Here is a 24,036-nt window from a genome sequence, read left to right on the forward strand (position 1 = left end):
TTTTTTTTTTACAAATTGCTTGTAGCTGAACTTTATATGAAAGAGGAAGCAAAGAGTGGTGTGGTGTGGTCTGGTTGATCAGATAACAACTTCCTGTTAGAATAAGGGAAATAACGGAGCAGCAGTAGCTACATTTTTGTTTTTGAAAAGTTGAGAGAAGCATGTTCTGTATACATATGAAAGACAATTTATAGTTCTTAAATAACAGCCTTAGCAGCACTTCTTAAACAAATAGTAACAATAATTACTATCTGGAGCACTGAGAGATTAAAGCAATTACATTTTTAAAAAGTCCAGATACTTAAGAGATTATCTGCAGTTGTAGCACTGTTAACATGTAGGAGGAGAAGCTTGCTTTGCCTGCTGAGCCCGCCTCCTATTGACCTTAGAGTTGCATTTGCTTATGTCAGTTGATCTCAACTTTGGTGGGAGTTTTTGGTGCATGAAGAACGCAAGGTACCCCAGGTTCCCTGTTTTGCCTCTTCCTCTTTTCTAGAAGTTAAGTAACTTGTGTTTGTAATGAAGTCTAGGCTGGACCTGATAAAAGAATTGTTTCATCTTGGCTCCAAGCCCCTTGTGTTAAGAAAACAAGGTCAAAAGGTAGCCTTGAGGCACATGTTCTGTGCCCGATAATGGGAATGTGGCACCTAAAGCCATCAGATCATGGGTTTCTGCACATTGGTGTACAAACTCTTGTGCTATTCTGATGGGCTTTTCTCTACCAAAGGCACAAAGAGAGAGAGAGGCTTCCTGAGCCTTCATTTTCTCGGCCCCCCTTGAGGCAGAATTACTTTTATTATACTCAGAGCAAGAAGGCTGTTAGTTCTCCCTGGGTACAATCCTAATGAGGAGGAGACATGGCTCTGTCTCTCGCCCATACCTATATAGGCCGATGGATCTGGCCATCCACAGGAGGGCTGGGTACAAGGCTGTTCCAGGCAGCTCTAGGATGCACCAGGCACAATACTTTACAGAGTTTATTTGGGTCCTGTATGTTTCTTAATGCAGTAAGTACCAGCTTTTCTTTTTTTACTTGGTTATGTACAGAAAAAAGAGGCCAATGTTCAGATTAAAAAAAAAAAAAAGGCACAAATTTATCTTCCTGGATTCTCCACCAGGAGGTAGAATAGGAGAAATTGTGCAGACACAATGTTAGATTTACTTCCCAAACAAACCAGTGATTTTTTTATTTTTATTTTTTTTGCTCACAGTGAACATATAAAAAGTCAAGACAATTATCATCCGAACTGTTGGAAGTAAGGAATTAATGACTTATTTACTTATTTATCTTTAACAAAAACACCCCTTTCTCTCTTCCTTGTTCTCCAGAAATCTCCAACTTATTAGTGGCAACAAAGAAAGCACAGGAATGGCAGCCAGTTTACTGTCTAGGTCAGTTGAGTTTCCATCGAATCCTCAAAGATGAAATTACCCAAGTAAGTAGCTAATGAATTTCACCTTGCTTTGCTGATCCTTTCATTCATTTAATATAACCAGACAAAAATGTGAAGCCTTTGTTCCCAGTGAAATAGGATGAAATCTCAGCAGTTTTAAATTTTTGCCCCAAGAGATTTTATTTGAATCATTATTTGTTTAACAAAGAGGTATGAAGCCACCCACTGTGAGCTCAAGCAGCGTCAGTCTGCATACTTGCGCAAAGGGAAGCGGGGTAGGAGGGAAAAAAAGAAAACAGACATCTTTGCATACCCTACAGATGCATCTTTCTGTCAGGAGGCACACTCTTTGTAGCAATTGTCAGACGTACCTGGAAAACCTCAACCTTCATGTTGGTGTTTGGAAGAGATCTTAATGCCTTCTGAGCTATGCTCTTCTCATTTCACTTTGTAAAAGTTCCTGTATTTCTGAAGGGCCTGATCCATTAGAGGAACAGAGCCTACATGCATTGCGATCATGCCCAGCAGGAGGGATAAACAGGTAAAGTAGCAACCTCCAAGAAAGCCGCTGAGAATTGAAGTTCTGTTATCAGAAGTGATGTAGAAAGCAGGGTAGATTTGTCCCTTATCGTGCCTTAGGAACATAAGCCTTTCAGAAAGCAATTAAGTTTTAGGCATGTAAATCACTTTGGTGCTTTTGAAAATTTTATTCAAGATTTTGTTTTGTTTTGGTTTTTTAACTGAAGATTTTAGGCTCAGGGTATTGATAGCTTGTAAATGCATGTATGTAGAAAAAAAAAAAGCCAACATTGTCAGCACACATGCTTTTCCTGGAAGAATCCCCTCTTAGAAAGTGTTTGTTCTCTCTCATATCTCCAAGAATGAACTCCCTGGAATATCGCTTCCTGCATTTTTTTGTAACGCTTTAGGCATCACATCAGTATCTTACTGTAAATAAGAGACTAGGCATTATTTATTCATTCTAATTACATTATATCATGGTGAATTTGTTTGTTATTAATGTAGATGCGATATCCCATTAATACCTAATGATCTCAGTGTAATGAGTATCCTTACAGAGAATACCAAGGGGGGAAAAGAATGATGAGCTGTCATTTTTTATTTTCTGTTTGGTAACAGACTGCTAACACTTGAAGCAACTTACTATTATTAATTTAAATGGGATGTGGGGTTTTGAGTAGCAGCCTAGGTGGTGATTCTGGTTTTTCTGGGTTTACACATCCAATTCACTTCATGGTTTGAAAATACATTTTGTCCTAGGGTGAACACCTGGGAAGAGGAACAAGGACACAGATTTACTCTGGGGTACTCAACTATAAGGAATATGAGAGTGAAGGGTACCAGGATGAAAAAGAGATCAAAGTCCTCCTCAAAGTCTTGGACCCCAGCCACAGGGATATTTCTCTGGCAAGTTATTTAGTCATTAGTATGACAGATAAGGAAGGAGCCAACATCACTTTGTATCCATTCAGAAGTGTACTGCCTAAACAATAGAAATTGCTTACAAAACACAGGATGTTGGGGGGAGGGGAGTTAAGACCAGCATTTTTTAGACACAAGATATGCTATAACAGTCATCAACACTTCTCAGGCACTTGGCAAGATCAGCATTACTCAATCAGGTGTTGGTTTCTTCAAATTAGATACAGACTTAGGCCCCAGCCCCTCAAGCACTCATGTATTCAGGTAACTTCTCAAATCAGCAGTCCCCTTAGCTAGGGACAGCATTTATACATAAACCGGTATAAGTGATTGGAAACAGGTTCAAATCTGTAACCCAACAGAAGTTCAGTGCACATAAACTTCTTTCAAAATGGCTGCAACTGTTTAAGATAAATTTGGATGGATGTAATATCAGACTTAACTGATGTAGGTTAAATCAGTTTATTGAACTTCTGCCCCAGATCCCTCCAGATTCAAGTTAAGTCACAGTCCCCCAGCATCCCAGGATGCTTTGCACCTCCTCTACAAACCCCCCTTGCCGGGGGGGCAGACTATTCTTGGCCCGAGCCATCTGTTCCAGCTGAGCAGGGAGGTGTGCTCTAGCATTCCCCCAGCTTCTGGCCTGGGCCACTGCAGCCATGTAGCTGCTTTTCTGGAATCAAAAGTGGATGTCTGTTCACTTACTTATTGGTTCAGTTTATGCAGCTTAGACTAACCTATGAAGAATGAATGGATTCAGCCTTGGGCTTTCTGACTGTTTGTTCTTAGCATTTGAGTGCAACCGAACACAGGTTTAACTGTTTGCTCCAAAACACTATCTAGGTTCCAGTTCTCCAGTGGGCTGGTAGGCAGGACTCTAGATTCTGTCACTGACACCATGTTCCACAAGCCAGTTAATTTGTTTAAGCTTCATTGTCTCTGTGATATGTAAACAGAGGCACAACATTAGCAAGAGACTTTGAGAGCCTTGGGAAAGAGTTGAGACATTGCATGCCATGCAGATGACAGCCTCTCATTCCATACATCTACCACTTTCACATGTTGATTCTGCCCATTATCAGAGACACTGGGCTTTCCTAAACTACGCACACATCCTTGTTACCTCACCCTTGGTTTGTTTCTTTTAAGTGTTCTGCTTTCCTTCAGGGGAAGGCAGTGAAGTGCTGATATTTACTTTTGCTATATCACTTTGACAGGCTTTTTTTGAAACGGCAAGCATGATGAGGCAGGTTTCCCACAAACACATCGTCCTTCTTCACGGGGTTTGTGTCCGTGACGTGGAAAGTGAGTAGTTACAATTGGTTGGAATGCATTTCTTCTGAAGTGAGGGTAGAGACTGTCTTTGCTCAGGGGCTGACAGGTCCAGGGTTGGGATTTCTGGGTGCCACCTAGCTCTAGAAGTAGAACTGGGATGAGAGGCCTTTTCCCCTGCTTCAGATCATAACACGGGTTTCACTTGTTTTGCTATCATTTGAGCAAATCCTTATACTCCATGGTTCCCTGGGATATCGACAGGTCTGCTAGTAGAGGTCAGAGTCAAGAGACGTAGGGACAGTGCTCACATCATATCTGGTCTGTGTCCATTGGGCTTTTTGTCTTCAGTATCGTTGATCTGGACTCTTTTGCGAGGAGAAGGTTCATTTTTTATTTAAAGCAGATGAAGCAAAGACTTACTAGTGTTGCATAGCTGTCTCCCTCGAGGAGACCCAGTTACACTTTGGATATTGTTCCAAACAGTACTATTGTGGCAGCACGGTGTGTTTCTCTTTATGTAGATATTATGGTTGAAGAGTTTGTTGAATTTGGACCTTTGGATCTCTTTATGCACCGGAAAAGTGATGTTCTTACAACTCCTTGGAAGTTCAAAGTAGCTAAACAGCTTGCAAGCGCACTAAGCTACTTGGTAAGTTTCATATCTCTAATTACATGATCTAAGTCACAAGATGTAGTTCAATTCACGCCAGAGTGGGGTTACTGTTGAATAGACTGCAGGGGACATCTGTGACCTAGTGAAGAGAATGGAAGTCAGCATGCTTCCTTTCAGGTCTCAGCATACTGTTTTAATGAATTTCCAAGGCTTCCGGAGTAGATGAGTGCATTTTTAATGACAGATCAAGTGTAAGTTCCATTGCTCTCATTGATTTATGACCTTGGTTAAGTCAGTTTCTGTGTGCTTCATGAAGTAGGCACAATATAATGCTCATCCACTTTTGCAAAGTGCATTGAAATCTGTGGAAGAAGGTGGTTTATCAATACAAAAGATACATCTCTTGCACATACTCCAAGAGAATTTTCCCCAACCTTTTTTTTAGCTCAGAATACACCTTTAAATATTTTGCACCCAGCGTTTTGGCTGCATAAACAAATGCTGTTGCAAAAAACTGCCACATCTTTGAATGTACTGTAACTTTTCTGTTGAATACAGGAGGATAAAGATCTAGTACATGGAAATGTGTGTACTAAAAATATACTGTTGGCAAGAGAGGGAATAGACAGTGAATATGGTCCTTTCATAAAGCTGAGTGACCCAGGAATTCCAATAACTGTGCTGTCCAGACAAGGTACAGTATATGAACCCAGGTTATTATTCTTAACATGGTTGGGAAGGGATAAAAAATGTTTTTTATTAGCATTGTTTTCCATTCTCTTTTCCACTTCATACAGTTCCAAGTTACATGTATTCACAAAACTGCATTGGAGCGAAGGAAAGTTGCATATAGAAGTTTTGAGCCACATTCTAGTTTCTTTCCATTTTAAGCATGCTCTCTATACAGTGTTGGGTCTAACGAGCTAATCTAGCAGGAATCTCAATGTTACGAAGGTTGCAGGACACACCCAATATTTGTAAAAGTCACGAGAATATACTTTTATTTAGGCAGGTGTTTCAGACTAAACTGTTCCCTAAGAATAGGTTTTTCCTAACAGGCTACAACAGTTCTAGAGAAAACGTGATAGAACACCATACTATACTGCATCTCCAAGGGGGGGGTGGGGGGAGAGAGAGAGGCAGTTTTCTATGTTTTGATACTACAGACCCTACCAATTCTGCATTTCATCTCAGAATGTGTTGGCCGAATACCTTGGATTGCACCAGAATGTGTGGAAGATTCCAAAAATTTAAGCATTGCAGCAGACAAGTGGAGTTTTGGCACAACGCTATGGGAAATCTGCTACAATGGAGAAATACCCCTGAAGGATAAGACATTAGCAGAGGTAAAAGTTTGTTGCATCAGTCTTGTGTTGCTGCTTTAGCACTTTGATGCATGTCCAGATTGAGTTTATGGAAGTTTAATGTTTTCAGTTCAGTCAACTCTTATTTCAGTCTCAGGTATTTCAATCTCAGGTGGGTTTGATAGATAAATACTAGGACCTGGGCTAGACTTCCATACAGAGAGCACTAGTTAATGCTAATTACAGACCCTTTCCCCCCTTTTCACAGTGGCTTTCCTGAACCAGGGTAATAGGTGATTAGCACTAACTTCAGGAACATTTCGTGCATCCACATAAAGCAGTTGTACTTGTTACCTCTACACCAAACTACATATCCCGAAGCACTTCACTAAAAGACACAGCTTCACTGAAATGCCTTTACCTTTGAGGAGGAGAGCACGAGCCAGCCAGCTCAGAGCAGGAAAGAGGAAGAAGCACATGTAGCTTGCAGCACTGCTCCAACAATAGCACATAAAGAGCCTGCCATCTTGTTTTTCATAGGTTTACTTCACTTGCTAACAACCACTCTCTGAGCCACTCCCAAGACTCAAAATCCCCTTGCAGCCCATACACTGTTCCCTCTGCTACTAGATTTAACTTCCTCAGAACATTTTCTGAATAGGCAGCTGCAGCTCTTGGCTGTGATTATTGGTAAATTGTCCATGTTAATTAACACAGAGCCTCTTGCTGCTCCCTGCCATTCTGCCAGACCTCTTCCAAAGTGACTGTACTTTCCTCAACACCAGCCTTCTGTAGCCTAAAACATTGAGAGTCTGAGATGGGATTCCTCTCCCAAGATATTAACATACCACAGTCTCTCCTCCCCTGGGGGGTTTTTATGCCTCTCCCTTTGTCTTCTACTTGCTCTCATGGTGAGATTTCTCCACGTTCCCTTTTTCTCATCCTTCCTCTGTGCCTGGCTCTCAGCATCTCTGCTTCCCCCATTCCTCACAGCCGTTGTTGGGACTTGCCACCCTCCCCCCAACCCATCCTATGGGCTCCCACCTTCCTCTGTTTTTAATCAGCCGAAAGTCACATATGACTGGAAGGGGTCGCTGGATCACTGCGTCCAGCCATCTGCAATCCTGTTACACTGAAACGTACTTACCCTTGAGGAAGAGAGCAGGAGCGGGAGAGGAGGGCATGTGACTTGCAGCCCTGCTCAGCGTGGTGTAAGCAATCTCATAAATTGATCAAACTACATTTTAGAAGAAGTTAGGATTTCTGTCCTCCCTATTGGTAGCCTTGTTCAGAACCTCCCTGTTCTGCTGGTTTGGAATTGTCTGCTAATTCCCACCCTAGATTTATCCATGGCCAGATCATACTCAGAACTATTGGAAACCTCATCAGAAAGATTTCTGCTGTGCTTCCTCTCCCTTGAATTTCTGCTCTTTCAAACAAGCAGCTCTTGGACTCAGCCTGGGAAGGAGGGTTGCATGGCAGCACACCAGCTGCTTGACTGTTTGAAGGCAGAATACCAAGACCCTTACCCACTGCTTCTGAGAGGTGGTTAATTCAGGAGGGAGCTGAGCTGCTGAAGAGCTAGTTACCCTGGTAAAGTGTGCTCCCTCTGTTTCCTTTTAGTCCACAACTTGCACCAGACTCTCCCCACACCAATGGTAATTGCAGAGATTTTAAATCAACATTGGCAGTTCATTGTTTTCCATTAGCAAAACACTCTGGCGATCTCTCCCACCACTGATGGAGTCCCACTCAGCGCTCTCTCTGTTCAGTGCATAATTAGTATAGCAAACCTGATGTTGCTACTGGCGTGTACACACCTCCCCCTTTCGATCAGGGTTTAGTGAGTGGCTGAATGCACCGCTGCTTTTAGGCCACAGATTCAGTTACATAATCCTGGGTGGGACGGCTGTTCATATGCACTTTTTGCAACATCTTGGGACACGTTGCTCACAATTCTTATCCCAGGAACCTTTCTAGGTACAACAGACACAGATGTTTGAACGATTACATTTGTTCTGGCTTAAAATGGTTTCTTCTGGGACAAATGTGACTTCTGTTTGTACCCTAAGTCAAGCTGTTTGTGAGACGTGGCTTGGCAACAAGGTAACTGTTCGAAAAAAATGAACAACTCCAACCTGTCTGAGGAACATGTTAGCTGCTCCAGGGTACTTCAAACGCTAAAAAAAAGATTCTCCTCAGAATAGATTGGCCAGAGTAGCTGGTGGAAAGGCACTGGTTTGTGGATGCCACAGAGAGCAAAGCTGTTTTTTTGTTTTGTGGAAAACGTCTTACAAAAATACCTGAAAAGATTTCAGATAAGAAGGTGTATGGTACACGCAGAGGTTTTTCATTTTGCCTTGCAGAAAGAGAGGTTTTACGAAGGACACTTCATGCTGGTGACACCATCCTGCAAGGAGCTCGCTGACTTGATGAAACAGTGCATGAACTATGACCCCAATCAGAGACCATTCTTCAGAGCAGTTATGAGGGACATTAATAAACTGGAGGAACAAAGTAAGAAATGTGTTTGTTAGTTTGATCTGGGCTTTATTTAGCACTTTATTTAGCAAAGTTGGACACCGAAGTAGGGTTTTACACACTAGCAGAGATTTCCTCTGACAAAGCATGAGAGCTGTGCAAGTGCTGTGGGTGAAGTTACTGATAAGCGACAGCAGATGTATCATTCAGTGAGTACATACAAAGAGAATATAACCATTTAATTTGTGAATTGCCATTAATTTGCCACAAATTGTGGCACAGCTGACGGGGATAAATCAAGCTGAGTTGAAAGGACTGTAGCAAGACTCAGTATAGCTTGTTCAGTGGTACCCAGCCTCCTTGGCCCATGGGCCAGATTCAGCCTGCAGGCCCAGTCCAGTGTACGGTGCCCAGCCAGGGCCCAATGCAGCTGTGCAGGGACAGAGCCAATGCAGCTGGGGCAAATATGGCCTTGTGGGCAGGGAGAGCCATGACAGTGTTAATTCTCTCCATTCCTCCACCACCAAATTTCTGGAGGTGTGGGGAGATCCACGGGCTGGATTGCATGGGACTGCAAGCCAGATCTGACCTATGGGTCATGAGCTGAAGACTCCTCCTGGCCTAGTTTCAAGGCAATATCTGGGGCCAGTACAACTTTCACCAGTGTCATCTGGGAGTGTGTTGACCCAATTAGGGCCTGCAGCTTAATCAGATATATTGGTCCTGGGCCAACTCTGTTCCTGATTCAGCTTGCTCTGAAATTGCTAGAAGGCATTACATTTTGAAAGGAAGCTTGTACATGTAGGAAGGCCAAAGGATATAAAAATTATGGTGAACTTCCCTTGATACTGAGTAACCCTCAGACCTGGCTTGCCAGTTGCCATAGTGCTGTCAGCTACACTAAATAGCCAGTTATATCTCTAGAAGGCTTAGGGCTTTCCAGCACCATCATCCCCTTGTGCTGGGGAAGCTGAATCTGAATCTGGGAGATGAATCAATCAGAAGAGGTAGGTATTGAGATGAGCAGCCAACACCTGGATATGGTCAATGCAGGTAGAAAACTTTGCAAGATGGTAGAGTCCAGGACGGGGACAAGGATAGACATGAGCAAAGAGCTTTGCTACAGAGAGACTGGAGGTGCATCAAATACCTCTAAAACCAAAAAACCTCTGGGAGCCTGTCCACCTTGAACTGCATCTGTGTTCTCTTCCATGGCAGATCCTGATATTGTGTCTGAAAAGAAGCCTTATGCAGAAGTTGATCCCACCCTGTTTGAAAAACGGTTCTTGAAGAGAATCCGTGACCTAGGGGAGGTGAGTTGAGGGGCACGTTTAGGCTGGGAAGAAGAAACATGGTGGAGCCCCCCCATTCTTGCTGCTGTTGTTCTCAGCAGCATGGCTCTTTGTCCCACTCCCTTCCTTCCCCACACGCTCCTTGCCAACCAAAGGATTTTCCTGGGGCAGAAGGGTCTTTCTGAAAAAGCAGCTGTATGAACTGCTAAGCAGCTTGTCTGTGGGACTGCTAGAGGGGATGATATGAGTGTCCCCCCAAGAGAAGATAGGTGCACACCAATCTGAGGGCAAGATCTAGCCCAGGTGACCAGAGTTTGCCTTCAGCTTGTCCTTCAAAGGAGCTATATCCCCAGTCCATGGTGGGTTTGGTGCAGGTTTTCTGTATCACAAGAGCGGGGAAAAAAGAACGGTCAGTGTCTTGACTATTACACTGAGAATTGCCTGGCATCTCTTTCCTTTAAAACCAGGGTCACTTTGGCAAGGTTGAACTCTGCAGATACGATCCAGAAGGTGACAATACAGGAGAGCAGGTGGCTGTAAAGTCCCTGAAACCAGAGAGTGGTGGAAATCACATTGCTGATCTGAAGAAAGAGATTGAAATCTTGCGGACTCTTTATCATGATAACATAGTAAAATACAAGGGGATCTGCACAGAAGACGGTAAGCTGTCAAGTAGAAAGAGAAAAAAGTCACCAGATTTTTCCTTCTACTGTTCTGCATGATGGCTTACTTCATGCAGATGAACTTGGGTCCTCTTGTTTTTTGCAAAAGAAGTTCAGATGTCTCTCTGAAATTCTTGCCCCTCCCTGGTTTTCATTTGAAGTAACCGTGTGGGTCACTCTGGTACCAAAACTTGGTTTTGAAAAACGTGTATGCAGGAATACTGCTTGCTAAGTTTCAACAGGGAGCTTATGGTTCAACAGGGAACAGGATTTATGGTGGCAGCAGGGACGTAAAGTGCTAAATCATACAGAAATACCTGCTCTGTCTAGTTGCTGCTAAATTCCTGTTTACATGAAAAAGCAGTCGAGGCTCATGGACAGAGATGAGACCTTTATTAGACCAAACATTTTTTTGCAAAAAAAAAAAAAGTCTTTACATGTTCACATGAAATGTTCTTCTAACACAGTGACTGTATCATCTTTAGACATAACGAATTTGAAGTCTGTGGCTTTCTATACAGCACCCAACAGAGTGGGTGTCACTAATTTTGACTGATGCCTTTGGCCATTACAGCCACGTACAGAGTCATTGACTATGAGGAAAGAAACTCTTATCACTGCCAGGTCCCTGCTGACCAGTGCAGACAAGCCCGGCACAGCAGGTGCTGGCATTTGTCATACAGGGAAGATTATATCCCTGCAAATGAACAGCCCCGTTTTTCTTTTAGGAGGAAGTGGAATTAAACTTATCATGGAGTTTCTTCCTTCGGGGAGTCTCAAGGAATATCTCCCTCGCAACAAGAACAAAATCAACTCAAAACAGCAGCTGAGATACGCAGTTCAGATCTGCAAGGTAAGACTGGAAAGACGCCACCATTCCAGAGCTGGTGCATTACCATGCATCTGGCAGATCAGGCTCCCTGGGGATGGAGCTATTGTTATTGCCATAAACAGCTGAGGAGTGCACAGGGAGCAGGGAACAGCTCCAGGCATTGTTGGTGGAAGCAAAAAGAAAAGAGCTTTGAGCGTAGCGGTGGAGCTGTCATCTGAATGGTGAAGGGCGAAAGGAGATCAACCAAGGGAAATGAGGGAGAAGCTGGGGAACAGTTTTATGGGGAGATGGAGAGAAAATATGGATTTAACACTAGGGAAGTGACCAATTACTATGTCCTCTCTGCAGGGAATGGATTATTTGGGCTCCTGTCAGTATGTTCACCGGGACTTGGCAGCCAGAAACGTCCTTGTTGAAAGTGAGAACAGAGTGAAGATTGGAGACTTTGGCCTCACAAAAGCTATTGAAACAGATAAGGAATACTACACCGTGAAAGATGATCTTGACAGCCCTGTCTTCTGGTAATAGGCTACCACAACCCCACTTTGTTAAATAGTCTATACCCCTCACTGGAGCCATAGGCTCCAAATATTTGTTCTGTGTTTTTTCCTGTTTTACTAATGTACTGCAGCCCAGGAAGACAGCAGACTGACTGCCTACACCAAATGCATCCACTCATTTTAACACTCCCATTTTAATCTTGATTTGTAGTACTCGATCATGTAGCTTGACATTGTTTGCAGCAGCTCAAGAGCTCGGGTGAGATAACAGAGGTATTACTAATAGGCACACATGTTCTCTCCAAGTTCCTATATGCCACACAAGTGATATCACAGATGAATTATTCTAAACATATGCAGCTTGAGCATTCAGGCTGTAAATAGACATCTCACTTGAGGTGGTCCTGATTGATCTGATGCAAAACCTGGGATAAAAGAGGCACAGCCCTTTCCCCAGCCTTTTCAAGTTGCATTGCTGCTCCCCTGCCAGTAATGTCCAGGGAGAGCACACCAGGACCCCCAGATAACTTGAACTGAGCCACAACCAACCTAGATGTACACAGCATTGTCTCAGGGGAAAAAGTACTTGAAGTGGGACAATACACTGGTACCCCTGTAGGATTCCAGGAGAAATGCCATGTCTAATTGTTTGCACCCTCAGTCATGCTGTTAAGAAAGTAATTGTGTCGAGTAAATTTGCGCAGGTTTGAGGAAATGTAATGGAATTGTGCTCTGTCCATAGGTACGCTCCAGAATGCCTGCTTCAGAGCAAATTTTACATTGCTTCAGATGTCTGGTCATTTGGAGTGACATTGTATGAGTTACTTACCTACTGTGACTCTGAATCCAGTCCAATGGCAGTGAGTGGTTTTGAAATCATTTTATTTCAAGATCAGTTATTTTATTTTAATTCGATCCTATTCATGCATATCAGTGTCTTCAAAAATAATTCTTTGAGTTTTGCTGAAGTTATCATCTGAACACCGCAGCTGGCTCAAAAGCAGAATACATTTCTCTGGATCAGGGGTTGGCAGCATCTTCAGTGCTATGGGACAAAATAATGCAGCTTAGCCTGAGGCGGGCTGGTGCTTCCAACATGGCTGACACTGCAGCTGCTTGTCCCCATTGCCAGTGCTTCTCCCTTGCTGCTAGTGGGCCATAGGTGCTGACCTCTGCTCTAGATTATGAAAGCAGGAAATTTCCAAAAGCGCAGCTAAACCCCGTAACCAACCAATCTGAGCATCTGCCTAAGGCAGCGGTGCCCAAATTTTCTTACTCTCTGGGCCAGAGGCAAGATCAGTTTCGGGCTGGATTTGCTGCCTGGGATCATGTTGTGGGCCAGATCCAGTGAGGTTAGTGCACAGGTATGATCCAGTGCTTGGCCCCAGCCCTGTGCCACCGCATCAGTCCCACCACCTCCGCTCCTTGTGACAGTGCAGGCACATGGGGCCATGTCATCTGGCCTGTAAAGTTGGAAATTTGGTAACGTGGAGAGCACCCATGGCCTCAGGCACTGGCTGTCCTAGCGGAGAAGCTGTTTCTAAGAGTTGTGCATGTTGTATTCTCCTGACACGACGGGATGAGAAAGAAATGGGTGCCCTGTATGTTAACCTCCAAAATAAGGTCTGCTATTAGTTTTCATTTTGAAATGCCAGTATTATGCATCTCAAGTCTAAGTGTTACAGATTCACTTTCATAATTTTTTCTTTATATAGTTCTTAAAAGTGGCTTTTACTCTCTATAGGAATTCTTGAAAATGATTGGTCCCACCCAAGGCCAGATGACAGTAGCACGGCTTGTGCGTGTATTACAAGAAGGGAAGCGTTTACCACGTCCACCAAACTGCTCAGAAGAGGTATGAACTAGATCACCAGCAGGGTGTATACAACAAGCTTTCCTTGCGCTCTGCTTTAAATTTAACAGCAAAAGACTATCACATGATTGTGGCTGACAAGTCTGTTTGCATTTTTGAAAGAATGAGAAGATTCCTTTCAGCTGAGGGTTTTTTAAGCTTCGCTGACGGGTTCTGATGTCTGAAGCCCAGGTCTTTCTAGGGTCTGAGTCCAAAGAGAATTCATTAAAAATCCCCTTGAGTCTTGAAGTATGGAGCTGGTATTTGTGCCAGTACAGCTGTGTTAATACAGCTGCCTCCTTCAGAGGAGGACCAAACTGCAACCATCAGGACCAAAAACAAGTGTTTCTATTTCTGGGACAGGACAGTTCACATCCCTGTCCTGGAAGTGGGCTGTTGGTGCCTGATTCCACTGTTACATGTGGAGCCTTCCAGTTGACTTCAGGGAAGGTGGATCAAGTTTTTAACCAAGGAGCCCAGCCACTAGAGGGAGCCATAACCAAGAGAATGAAATCAGTAATTAAATGTTTGGGGCACTTTTACACATGCAAGTGCCCCAGTGCTGGGCACTTTGAGAAGTGCCTGGTGCTACAGCACTTATAGTTGTATAAATGGCGAAACACGCATCAGTGCCGAAAAACTAGTTGCAGTGTGCTTTTGAACTAGAACACCGCAGAGGTGCTTTAGTTCAAAAGTGCACCACCATGCATTTCACCGCTTTTACAGCTGATTTCACCGCTTTTACAGCTGCACACAGTGCAGCACAGTTTGCCTTGGCTCACATGCAGAGTTTGTGTATAAATGCCTTTCACTGCTGCTTTAAAGCAGGTAGTCTGTGAATCTGCAAAAAGCAAAGTATACTTAGAAACAGCCATATCGACTTCACCTGTACATGGTTCTGATTACTGACCCCCACTGACCTTTATCTAAATACTAGTCAAATAAGATTTCATATGGAAAACTTGCTGGCACACAGTGGAGTATCTTATTGACTGACACACCTACCGGCTGTGGATTTGGTCACTTGTCTTTTTGGGAAGATGAGAAGTCAAATTTTTATCGTCTAAACATGAAATTCTCATTTGTTTCTAGGTTGATCAGCTGATGAGGAAGTGTTGGATGTATATTCAGACTGAACGGACCACCTTTCGCAACCTTATTCAAGGATTTGAAGCACTTATAAGTAAAACCTAATTCACATTTTTGTATTGTCAGTGCTATAAATGTGTCAAAATACAATGTGCAAGTCTTCTATTTTTAAATACTGTAGTTTGTACTCTGGCTATGCTAATATGCATTTAAAAGTTTCTTTTCTCCAAGGGTTTACTTTTTGTTTTTGTTTAGTCAGCACACGGATCAAGACAACTCAATATCATAATAGAAATTTGTTTCTCAAAAAGGCATGTTTGATCAATGTGTACATTATATGGATTATATTGGGCTAATCAGAATTGAAAAACGTGTCAAGAAAGACTAATTCTCAGTGCCAACGTATGTAGCGCATTAAATAAATATTCTGTCCTTAGAGGGTATACTTCCTAATTAGCTGAGCCAGAAGGCATACAGAACTTGCCAAGGCAACTGCTTTTCAAGTATGCAAACTTTTATGGGTGTACAAAATTTTTTTTTTGAAACACTGGCTGACAGAAAACCCTATAATGTCCTTCATGTGCACAGGAGTTTTAAAAACATAATTAAAAAAAATCAGCACAATCATTATGCAGGCTCCTACCCTGGGGGTTTTTAAGAGGAGGTTAGATGAACACCTTGCTGGGGTCGTTTGACCCCAGTACTCTTTCCTGCCATGGCAGGGGGTCAGACTAGATGATCTGCTCAGGTCCCTTCCAACCCTAGAAACTATGAAACTGTGATTCCATTTATCAATCAAGTGTTTACTAGCCAAACAACTTTGACCCAGTTTAAAATCCTAACATTTTATGTTGCAGGGGAAAAAAAGAGATTTTAAATGTCAAGTTTCCATTTATACACATTCAGGATCATGCATCTGAGTTTAATTTACCTTAAGTAAAAAATTTCCCACTGTCTAAAGCACCATATAACATACAAATGCTCAGTGTGCAAGCATAGTACTCCTTGGCATGAAATGCAGGAGAGCTGCCAGAGTTGGTAAAACATGGCTGGGAAATCAGGAATGCATGTATGAGAATAACAAAATAATAATCAGACTAGAGTAATGCACTCCAGGCCTGGGAGTACTCCTCCAACCTTGTCACCAGAGAATTCACTTGTCAGGGCTGAGACCTGAACAGCTGTGAGGTCTCCCTAGATAAAGCAATGTTTGCTTATTGTCTGCCACCACAATTAGTATCTTCACATGAGCTGCCCGCAAACAATTCTTTGACTGACCCACTGTTACATTTATTAAGACCTGTTAAAAAGAAGTGTTGGACAAGCATGAGTATGTAAACCTAGACTAGCTGCACCTTAAACAACAGCACTTGGATCTTAATTTGGTGGGGGCAGACTCAAAATAGGCAATCGCCAAAAAACTCAGTGTGCCAGAGTAAAAACGTATCCAACGAAGTCAGGCTGAGCCTGGAGCCACTTGAGGTCTCTGGTCATAATTCTGCTTTTACACAATCTGCAGTTGAAGTGAGGGCCCTGTTCTGTAAATACAATAGCCTTTTACAGGAATAGTTCATTTCAGTTGGAAACCTTTTGCTGACAGCCTCTCTAGAATTTAAGGCAATACTGTTTTCCCTAACCCTGGATTCAGAAAATGCTTTGAGGGACTATTCAGCACTGCCTGGAACTAAAAACTATGTCTTTATTAAAATATAAATGTAATTACTAAATGGTAACCAATTTAGATTTATTTTTAAAGTATTATCTGTTTTATTTCTGTATCCCATAAACATATAAACAGGCACTTTGTTACTCTTTTTACAAACAAAACTAATAAAAATGTTTTCTCTGTACAGCTGTCTGTTTTAATTCTAAATTAAATTGTGTGAAAGTCTCTCTGACTTACCTTCCACAAAGTATCTAAAAGCATGCTAGCTAAAAAAGTGGAACGTTAAAAAAAATAAAATAAAAGATGGCTTCCAGCATGTAATTGTAATCTGGAGGGGTTTTTTCTTCCACAGAATTACACTGTAAATACACCAGCAGTTTATTTTAGTTAAAAAGAGTGACAATTCAGAAAAGTTGCTTACACAACAGTGCAAATCCAATACTACAGGTGAATTTTCAATATCAGATAATACCAAAAAAGCCAATTATTCTTGTAAAAATATTCATTATTCTCATGGGTATCTTCATAAAACTCCAGATGAGCAGTGTGTACATGTGCATACTACATCGACTGTGTAAAAGGGATAAATATCTTTTTTTTTAAAGTGCATCTCAGCTACAGTAAAAATGTGGAGTTTATTCAAAACGTTCCTTTAAAAAAAGTAAATTTTGAAAATGTCTTAACAAGGAACCTCAGAAATATACTTACAAAGAGATTAAATTAAATTTACAGCAATACCTAGCTGAAACACAACATTAATTACATTCTTGCTCCATTTAGTCACAGATGGAAACTGAGTTTCAAAAAAACTGGAATCCACAGCAAGTCACAGGCATTTTATTCATAATTTAACTTGCCTGAAAAATGGATAATGAAAACACAATTTTCAAATCACTGATACAATAATGCATAGGCAGAAAATAGACACCCTAATGAAATTAAAGAAATCTTGTGATGGGGCCATATATAATAAAAACACGACGTTGCAAAAGATATCAAACTTAGAAACAATGTTGTTGACTAAAACTCAGTGCTCAGTGCACAGGTCTTGAAGAGAGGCAAAGGCAGGCTTGGACTGTGTCATACGAGGCAGACATTACAAACAAGTGCGTCCCTGCCAACTGAGTACAAGCACTAGTTGCTATACAGAGGTAATTATTTGGAGAAACAACCCTCCAGTCTAAAATTAACAAGGTGGGGCTTAGCCAGAGAAAGTGGGAAGTGTCATGTGAAATAAGGAGTCTGAAGTTCAGAAAGGAGAGAATAAGTTTTTCATGGAAGAGAAGTGTTCAAAAGGGGAACTGTCAGTGTCTGCAAATAAGAAATCCAGATGTTCTACTTAATGTCCTATAATAGATCACATATACTCCTCACACAAATGCCAGCAAGAAGCCATTTTCTGTCTAAATAAAAAAAAAGATAAGCTGAGAACAAAAGTAACATGCGGGGGGCTAAATCCTGTAGCTTTGGGGAGCCAATGGCACTCAGCACTTTGGTGGACAGCGACTGTGATGAACGTCAAACAAGACACGGGAAGACTGACTGCTTGTTGTGGAAAAGCAGAGGGTGGGGTAAAAGTGGTCTACTGAGGATGGGCATACTGGACTATGAAGTATTTCCTCCTTCTAGGGAATGTCCCCACAAACACGCATGTGTGGTTTGTGATGCCTCAAAGCAGTATTAAGTGCTGCCAACTGCACGCCTCAAAGCAGTATTAAGTGCTGCCAACTGCACACGGTGCATGTGTTCACTCTGCTGCTGATTTGCAGCACTGGATTTTTTTGACACTGGGGGGGTCCTGGTGTAAAAAAACAAAAACAAAAACTGCTGCTAAAAGCAGCGTGGCACATGTGGCAGCAGTGCACACTGCCAGAAACAGAAGCCTGGCTGGCCAGAGCCATGCTCTGGCTGCTGGCCAGGCTCTGAGTGGCCAGATCACCACCACTGCTCCCCCAAGAGACCCCCAAGTAAGGCTGCTGGGACCAGCACAGGTCCTGACCCCAGCCTCTCCTACCCCAGCTGGGACAATTTGCCCCGCACCAACCCCATGTGCAGGGGTGCGCACAGCAGCAACACAAATTGGTGCTGCTGCTATTTTTGTTGTGGAAACTACACACGCCTGTAAGTGGGGATGCTGCGCTCCTAGTGTCCAAAGTCCTAAACCACCCACAAGTTTAGCAGTCAGCTCCTTAAGGTTTCCTTTATCTCTGATGAGCCTTTATACCAATCCACTTCCAAAATCATTAACTTCAAAAGCCTCACCTTACTACCGCTTATGTGCTCCAAGTTGTCTTATTGTTGTGGCAACATCAAATTGCTTCTTGCCTTTCAGTTTTTGGGAAGCTGTTCACTCGCACAAAGCTAGATCCAATGTGTAGCACAGTGGCACTCAACCTTTTCAGACTCAAGGCATCTCTCCATAACTTTGGTGAACTAAATGGCACCCTATCTCTCAAATTAATTTATTACAGTGCTTACCTGCTCACACAGTGTGCTGGTCAGGAACAAGCTTGTATTTACCTTTGTGCACCGTATGTCACTCTTAAAAGGTTCACACAACACCCCAGATGTCACTAGGCTAGTAGGAGCTAGTATTTCAGATAGATTTTACAATCACAGGGAGGAAAATGTCCCCTCACAAGCAGTATCTTGCATAGGAAAAATGACAGGTGATTTTTTATCCAGGAGGTGACCAAGAATACATACTTTGTATAAATTCTGTTCATATCTGATTTGATATTGCAAGGCTCATAGGCACACAACAGTGTCTTACTTCTAACAAAACATTTCCTGAAAAATCCTGGATTCCATGCTATGCCTCCATTCAAAGTGTAAGGACACCAAAAACATAAAAGCTTTAAGTGCAGAAGGGTAAACCCTGGAATGGATAAACCTCAGAATTTTAGTGAAATGATTACTAAGACTCATTCAGCTCAACTTCCTCCTCTAAGGATCAAGACTTCTCCCACACCAATATTCTTATTGGTTTTGACTCGCACCAAAACCTACCAAATTTAATTCCTTTACAGGCTGAAGATGATTGTTAATTTCAGCGATGTACAATAAGACAAAGTAGTAATGGAAACACCATTACTGTATTTAGCAAGGCAGGTGACACTAGTGGAGAATATCTAAGTAAATATCTTTTTATTGCTACATAATAGTTGATTTGGCAAATTTGCCTGCTGTACAGGTTTGTTCCTTTTGGGTGTCTGTAACTCATATATATGGATGGTGTGCGTGAAGTTAAGGCAGCAATAAAGAGCACAGGTAAGAAAAGATTGCCTTTTCCCTTTAAGGCAGGATCTGTTGACTGGATATCAATAAACACGTTTCTTTTTAAGATAGGATTCTGCATGATGTACTGTATTGTCCTGAGCATGCTGGCCAATGTATTCCACTGGCCCAGCATCTGGGGAAGAAATGAGGTACGAAGAGCCTCGCTTTTCACTTCTAACTGGTGCCACCTGTGGGAAAGAAAATAAGTGACAATTGAGTAGACCAAACATCCTAAGCTGAAAGTGGAAGAGTAGGTTCAGATGTGGGAGCTACTGCACCGACTGCACAAACTCCCATTCTCCTTAACGCATAGCCACGGTTCACTGCTGTGATACTTGAAAGTTTGAATCCTTTCCCAGACAGTGTAACTGCAAGTGCAATCCCATAAGTGAGTGTGCATGTCTGTGTAGGTACTGAGTAAAAATGCATTTTGTAGCTTATATTAAAAAAAAAAAAAAAAATTTAATGTAATGCAATAAACTGTTCTTCTGAGCCTAAAATGTACCAATGCAATCTACTGCCATCACCAGCTGCAGAAATGTTTCTCAGCCACTACAGAGCAGGTGATTCTGGGATGCACGTTTCATACTGCTGTGCAAGGGAACCCCATGGACAGGCACCTGGGGCTGTTGTCCCACAGAATCTGGCCACCTGAAGCCCTGGAAGCAGCAAGGCTCCAATCCTGTAGGACAATGGCCCAGAGCAACATCTGTACCTGCCAAACAATCAGATAAGCTGCACTTGGACACGTCCCAGCACAACTGACCCCAGGACAAAAACAATGTCCCTTTGTAGCTTTAGATGGACAAGTACTACTAAGACAGCTAGTAAGCTCCACAGGATCTAGCCTACAGGGCCATACCAAGACCTACTTGTTTTCCTTTAGTGGTATTTTGCATCTCTGAAGTGAATTATTGCCACTTACTTCACCACTTGCAGCTCTAGGCCTGCAAATGAGTTAAAGCAGCAAGTACCTGTACTTGTGAAATTCAATTGCAAGCACAAGCTGTACAGATGCAAATTACACAGGAGAAGAAGCAACTGAAAACATACCTTGAACTGGAAACATTTAAGCCATTTTGCATTTACTAAAGTTCTGGAGATCCTGTCAACTGAGAATCCCCCACATTCTGCCTACATGAACAGATGGACAGACGAGCGCCTAGACACACACGCACTCTTACTAGGAGGACAGCTTTTCCAGTTACTTGTGTAGACCTTTCACACTGCCCCAAAACCATTAAAAACAGTTGTAAAACACAGCCGCTAGTACCTGAAACTGCTACTTCTCCATTGACTAGGTTTTCCATTACTGCCGACAGCATGTTACACAAATAAAGGTGAACATGAGAGAGACCATAAACTCAGTGTTGTGTTAAAAGCAAATAAATGTCCCAAGCTATCATTATTCTGTTTAATAATCTGTTTGCCACCCAATTTGGATGTGTTTCAAAAATAGATTTGTTTTCTAAAGAACCGAGTACGGACTTGGTTTTTTTTTTAAATGCAAATGTCTCATAGAAACACTGTTTTGACAAAAAGTGTTAGTTGATGTTTTTGGACAGACAGTGACAGTGACCTCAGAATGGCCCACAGTCTGGGTCTCACCTGGGATGGAGAGGCCTAAGAACCACAAAGTGGAAGCAGTATAGCCTCTCAGAGCTCACTGGAGCACAGGCAGTGCCATGCTAACAGTAATGCTGCTCCAGGTTTGGGAGCTACTTTCTCCAGCAGGGCAAGAGATGCAGCCCTGTGGCAGGGACTAGGTTGCAAGTAGCGGCCTGCAGTGTCTCACCGATGGCATTTTTCTTCTCTAATTAGAAAAAGGGGTATTGAAACAGTGTGGTTCACTGAAACCTGGTGGCAGTCAACCCATGATTGGGTGGTAAACATCAAGGGCTACAGCCTATACAGGCGGGATAAAAGGGGAGGAAAGGCGGGAGCGTGGTGCTCTACATCGAGCAATACATGTCCTCAACAACAGCACGGGGTCAGAGGAGGGGCAAACTGAAGAGCTCTGGGTTAGAATACAAAGGGGTCAGGGGGAAAAGCACTCAACGGTGAGGATCTACTACTGACCACCCAACCAGGGGGAAGAGCTGGACTGGGAATTCTCAGGTCAGCTTGCAGAGGCAGTTAAGTCAAGGGACGTGATCATGGGTGATCTAAACTACCCGGACTGCTGGGAGGAGCAGTCAGACAGATCTGACCGTCCCAAATCTAGTCAAAGGGGCAAGAGTGCTCAAAAGCCCCTGTCACTCACCAAAGGCATTCAGGAACATCTGAAAGCTAAAGAAGAGGCGTACACCCGATGGAAGGGAGGGGCCATAACCAAGGAGGATTATACCTCCATTGCTCGAGACTGTAGGGGGGCTGTTAGGAAGGCTAAGGTGGAGACAGAACTAGGGCTAGCGACCAGGATCAAAGATGACAAGAAGTCCTTTTTTAAATACATAGGGAGTAAAAAGAAAGCACTGGGTAACATGGGGCCCTGCAGGACACACTTGGCAATCTGGTGGTTGCACCAGACGACAAAGCTGACCTCTTTAACAAACTCTCTGCCTCCATTTTTCTGAGCAGAGACTGGGACATCCCCCCTGCCACTGGGATCCCAGATGGACCCAGGAGAGGCACAGCTTGTGGTGGGACAGGACGTGTTCAAATCAGCAGGTCCAGATGATCTCCAGCCCAGAGTGCTGAGGGAATTAGCAGAGGTCATTGCGGGACCCCTGGCATGGCTTTACAAGCACTCGTGGTGCTCTGGCCAGATGCTAGAGGACTGGAAAAGGGCTAATGTGGCCCCCATTTTCAAAAAGGGAAGGAGGACCTGGGAAACTATAGGCCCATTAGTCTTTCCTCGGTCTTGGGGAAGCTCTTTGAGAAAATGATCCAGAAGCACATCTGCGAGGGACCAGCAGGGGAGATTATGCTTAGGGGCAATCAACACAGGTTTATCAGAGGCAGGTCCTGACAGACCAACCTGGTGGCCTTCTACGACCAGGTGACAAAATCCTTAGACGCAGGAGTCACAGTGAACATAGTCTTTCTGGACTTTAGGAAGGCGTTTGACACTGTCTCTCACCCCATTCTCATGAAAAAATTAGGCGACTGTGGTGTTGATGCCTATACAGTCAATGGGTTGCAAATTGCCTGGAGGGCCGCACCCAGAGAGTGGTGGTCGATAAGTCATTTTCGACCCAGAGGGATGTGGGCAGTGGGGTTCCCCAGGGTTCGGTCCTCTGGCCCGCGCTGTTTAACATCTTCATCAGTGACTTGGATGAGGGGGTGAAAAGCACCTAGTTCAAGTTTGCGGATGACACTAAGATGTGGGGAGAAGTGAGCACGATAGAAGGGAAGGGAGATAGGCTATAACTAAATCTGGACAGGTTACAGGGGTGGGCGGATGAGAACAGGCTGGGTTTCAATAGTGACAAGTGCAAGGTGTTAGCACCTGGGGAGGAAGAACCAGCAGCATACCTACAGGCTGGGGAACTCCCTTTTTGTCAGCACAGAGGCAGAAAAGGATCTTGGAGTCATTACTGATTCCAAGATGAACATGGGCCGCCAATGTGGGGATGCTGTCAGGAAGGCCAACCGCACCTTGTCATGCAACCACAGATGCATCAACAAGCAGGTCCAAGGAGGTGACCCTCCCCCTCTATGCAACACTGGTCAGGCTGCAGTTGGAGTACTGCGTCCAGTTCTGGGCGCCGCACTTCAGGAGGGATGTAGACAGCATTAAGAGGATCCAAAGGAGGGCCATGAGGATGGTCAGGGGGCAAGGCAGGCCCTACAAGGAGAGGCTATGGGACCTGAACCTATTCAGCCTTCACAAGAGAAGGCTGAGGGGGGATCTGGTGGCCTTCTATAAAACTTACCAGGAGGGGCCAGAGGGGAACAGGAGAGTCTCTGTTTCCCTGAACACTACCCGGAGTAACTAGGAATAATGGTCACAAGCTGACTGAGAGTAGGTTCAGTCTAGACATCAGGAAGCACTACTTCACAGTCAGGGCGGCTAGGATCTAGAACCAACCTCCAAGGGAAGTGGTACTCACTCCTACCCTGGGGGTCTTCAAAAGGAGGCTAGATAATCACTTAGCTGGGATCATTTGACCCCAGTACTCTTTCCTGCCCATGGCAGGGGGTCGGACTTGATGATCTGCTCAGGTCCATTCTGACCCTACTAACTATGAAGCCATGAAAAGCAGAAGTTTTCTTAAGCACCTGAATCAATTCTTTCCTTTCTGGGTGATTAGAATTTCAGTGAGTTCCAACCAGATGCCAGATTTACCTCTGTGTCTTTCCAATCTTAAATTGAAATCTTACTATGGTGCACAGCTATCTATTTCACCAC

At 43.4% G+C, this 24,036-nt stretch overlaps 2 protein-coding genes across 2 annotated transcripts in view; one reads left to right on the top strand and one right to left on the bottom strand.

Moving 5' to 3' along the window:
- The window catches only part of JAK1 (Janus kinase 1), a 110,893-nt gene extending 95,549 nt beyond the window's left edge, over positions 1-15,344 (top strand). Inside the window, exons 12-25 of the mRNA XM_019528447.1 lie at positions 1,330-1,436; positions 2,676-2,822; positions 4,055-4,142; positions 4,634-4,761; positions 5,284-5,419; positions 5,920-6,071; positions 8,396-8,546; positions 9,729-9,823; positions 10,270-10,462; positions 11,193-11,317; positions 11,645-11,817; positions 12,539-12,656; positions 13,541-13,651; positions 14,741-15,344. Coding sequence (XP_019383992.1) covers positions 1,330-1,436; positions 2,676-2,822; positions 4,055-4,142; positions 4,634-4,761; positions 5,284-5,419; positions 5,920-6,071; positions 8,396-8,546; positions 9,729-9,823; positions 10,270-10,462; positions 11,193-11,317; positions 11,645-11,817; positions 12,539-12,656; positions 13,541-13,651; positions 14,741-14,842 — 1,826 coding nt within the window. The 3' untranslated portion in view covers positions 14,843-15,344. The remainder of the gene's footprint in view (positions 1-1,329; positions 1,437-2,675; positions 2,823-4,054; positions 4,143-4,633; positions 4,762-5,283; positions 5,420-5,919; positions 6,072-8,395; positions 8,547-9,728; positions 9,824-10,269; positions 10,463-11,192; positions 11,318-11,644; positions 11,818-12,538; positions 12,657-13,540; positions 13,652-14,740) is intronic.
- A 4,189-nt stretch (positions 15,345-19,533) lies between these two features.
- The window catches only part of RAVER2 (ribonucleoprotein, PTB binding 2), a gene marked incomplete at its 5' end in the record, with an annotated part of 101,347 nt that continues 96,844 nt past the window's right edge, over positions 19,534-24,036 (bottom strand). The window contains one exon of the mRNA XM_019528291.1: positions 19,534-19,870. Within this exon, the coding sequence (XP_019383836.1) occupies positions 19,724-19,870 (147 nt within the window). The remainder of the gene's footprint in view (positions 19,871-24,036) is intronic.

This window comes from Gavialis gangeticus, unplaced genomic scaffold (assembly GCF_001723915.1).
Source record: "Gavialis gangeticus isolate Ggan-Ray unplaced genomic scaffold, GavGan_comp1, whole genome shotgun sequence".
NCBI lineage: Eukaryota > Metazoa > Chordata > Crocodylia > Gavialidae > Gavialis > Gavialis gangeticus.